Raw genomic sequence first — 1,278 nt, forward strand, 5'->3', positions numbered from 1 at the left:
TGAGCGTGGATTCCGGGCCCTGGGGAGGGAGGGAGAAGTGCCTGGACGTGCTGTGGACTCTGAACACGGGCTGCTCACTTCCAGGTGGAACAGGCGGTGATTGGAGGAGAGGTGACCCTGGGACTGGGAATCCTGGGTGTCATTGGATATTCTCTTTTGAAGAAACGATATCAAAACCAATGACAGCCTGAAGGAGCCACAGAATCCTGCATTAGAAGCCACTGTGGAGGCCAGAGGAGAGGGCCTCCCACAGCAACTCTGTCTGCCTGACCCTCACACTTGGGCAGCATGTAGTTCCCTCCCTCGCTTTTCCTCTCTCACTGGCTGGAGGATGGGGTAATTGTACCAAGACTGAAGAATCGATACATGTATCTATCTGTCCCTTCAGAAAGGACTTTCACTGTGTTTTTGTAGACTTCTGACCCAGAAAGGAAGAACGTACCATTGACTCAGCGCCTGTTGGTACTTCCAGCAATGTCTAGCTATGTAACCTTGAGGGGAGCTCTTGACTCTCAGAGCCTCAGTTCTTCCTTCTTTGAGATGTGGGTCATGATCCACTTCATGGTGACATTGTGAGGATCAAATAAGATGATGTGTAGCAGACCCCTGCACGATGTCTGGTACCTGGCAGGTACTCAGTGGATTGTCTATATCATTCCGTGCACACTGACCATTGTTGTAATTATAAAGCTTTCATTTCACTCTCGGGGGGAAAAAAGCTTAATTATGTCCCGGTTTGTCACAACACGTGGTGCTCGAATCCCCTGACAACACATAAACATCTCCCAGCACGTTTCCACTGACCTCCTTCCCTCAGCCCTGTTTTTAGATAGTGTTTTTCTTTTTTAGCTCGAATGTCTAATCCTTACCCAGCTGTGACTACCAGATGCAATTATGTAGCTTTCCATGAGCAGATGGCCACGGCTCAAGCTGCCCCTGGGTTGAATGCTGAAAATTAGCCCCCTCGGTCTTTAGGGCTGTGAATACTCTGTATGATGCCAAGTGGGGGCTACACGTCATCATACATCTGTCCCAACCCACAGAAGGTACAGCACCCAGAGTGAACCCTAATGTCATCTATGGCCTTTGGGTGGCTATCATGTGTCAATATTAGTTCACCAATTGTAACAAAAATGCATCCTCTGCTGTAGGATGTTGATCATGGGGGAGGTGATGTATGTAGGGGGGCAGGAGGCCTATGGGAAATCTCTGTAACTTTCTCTCAATTTTTCTGTGAATCTAAAACTGCTTTAAAAAAATAAAGTCTTTAAAAAAAAA

At 47.6% G+C, this 1,278-nt stretch overlaps 1 protein-coding gene across 1 annotated transcript in view; it reads left to right on the forward strand.

Annotated features, from left to right (window-relative positions):
- The window catches only part of LOC124232432 (phospholipase A and acyltransferase 4-like), a gene marked incomplete at its 5' end in the record, with an annotated part of 3,680 nt that extends 2,413 nt beyond the window's left edge, over positions 1-1,267 (forward strand). Inside the window, one exon of the mRNA XM_046649404.1 lies at positions 85-1,267. Within this exon, the coding sequence (XP_046505360.1) occupies positions 85-183 (99 nt within the window). The remainder of the gene's footprint in view (positions 1-84) is intronic.
- Between the last annotated feature and the right edge of the window lie 11 nt (positions 1,268-1,278).

Source organism: Equus quagga, unplaced genomic scaffold (genome assembly GCF_021613505.1).
Source record: "Equus quagga isolate Etosha38 unplaced genomic scaffold, UCLA_HA_Equagga_1.0 HiC_scaffold_6001_RagTag, whole genome shotgun sequence".
NCBI classification, from domain to species: Eukaryota; Metazoa; Chordata; class Mammalia; order Perissodactyla; family Equidae; genus Equus; species Equus quagga.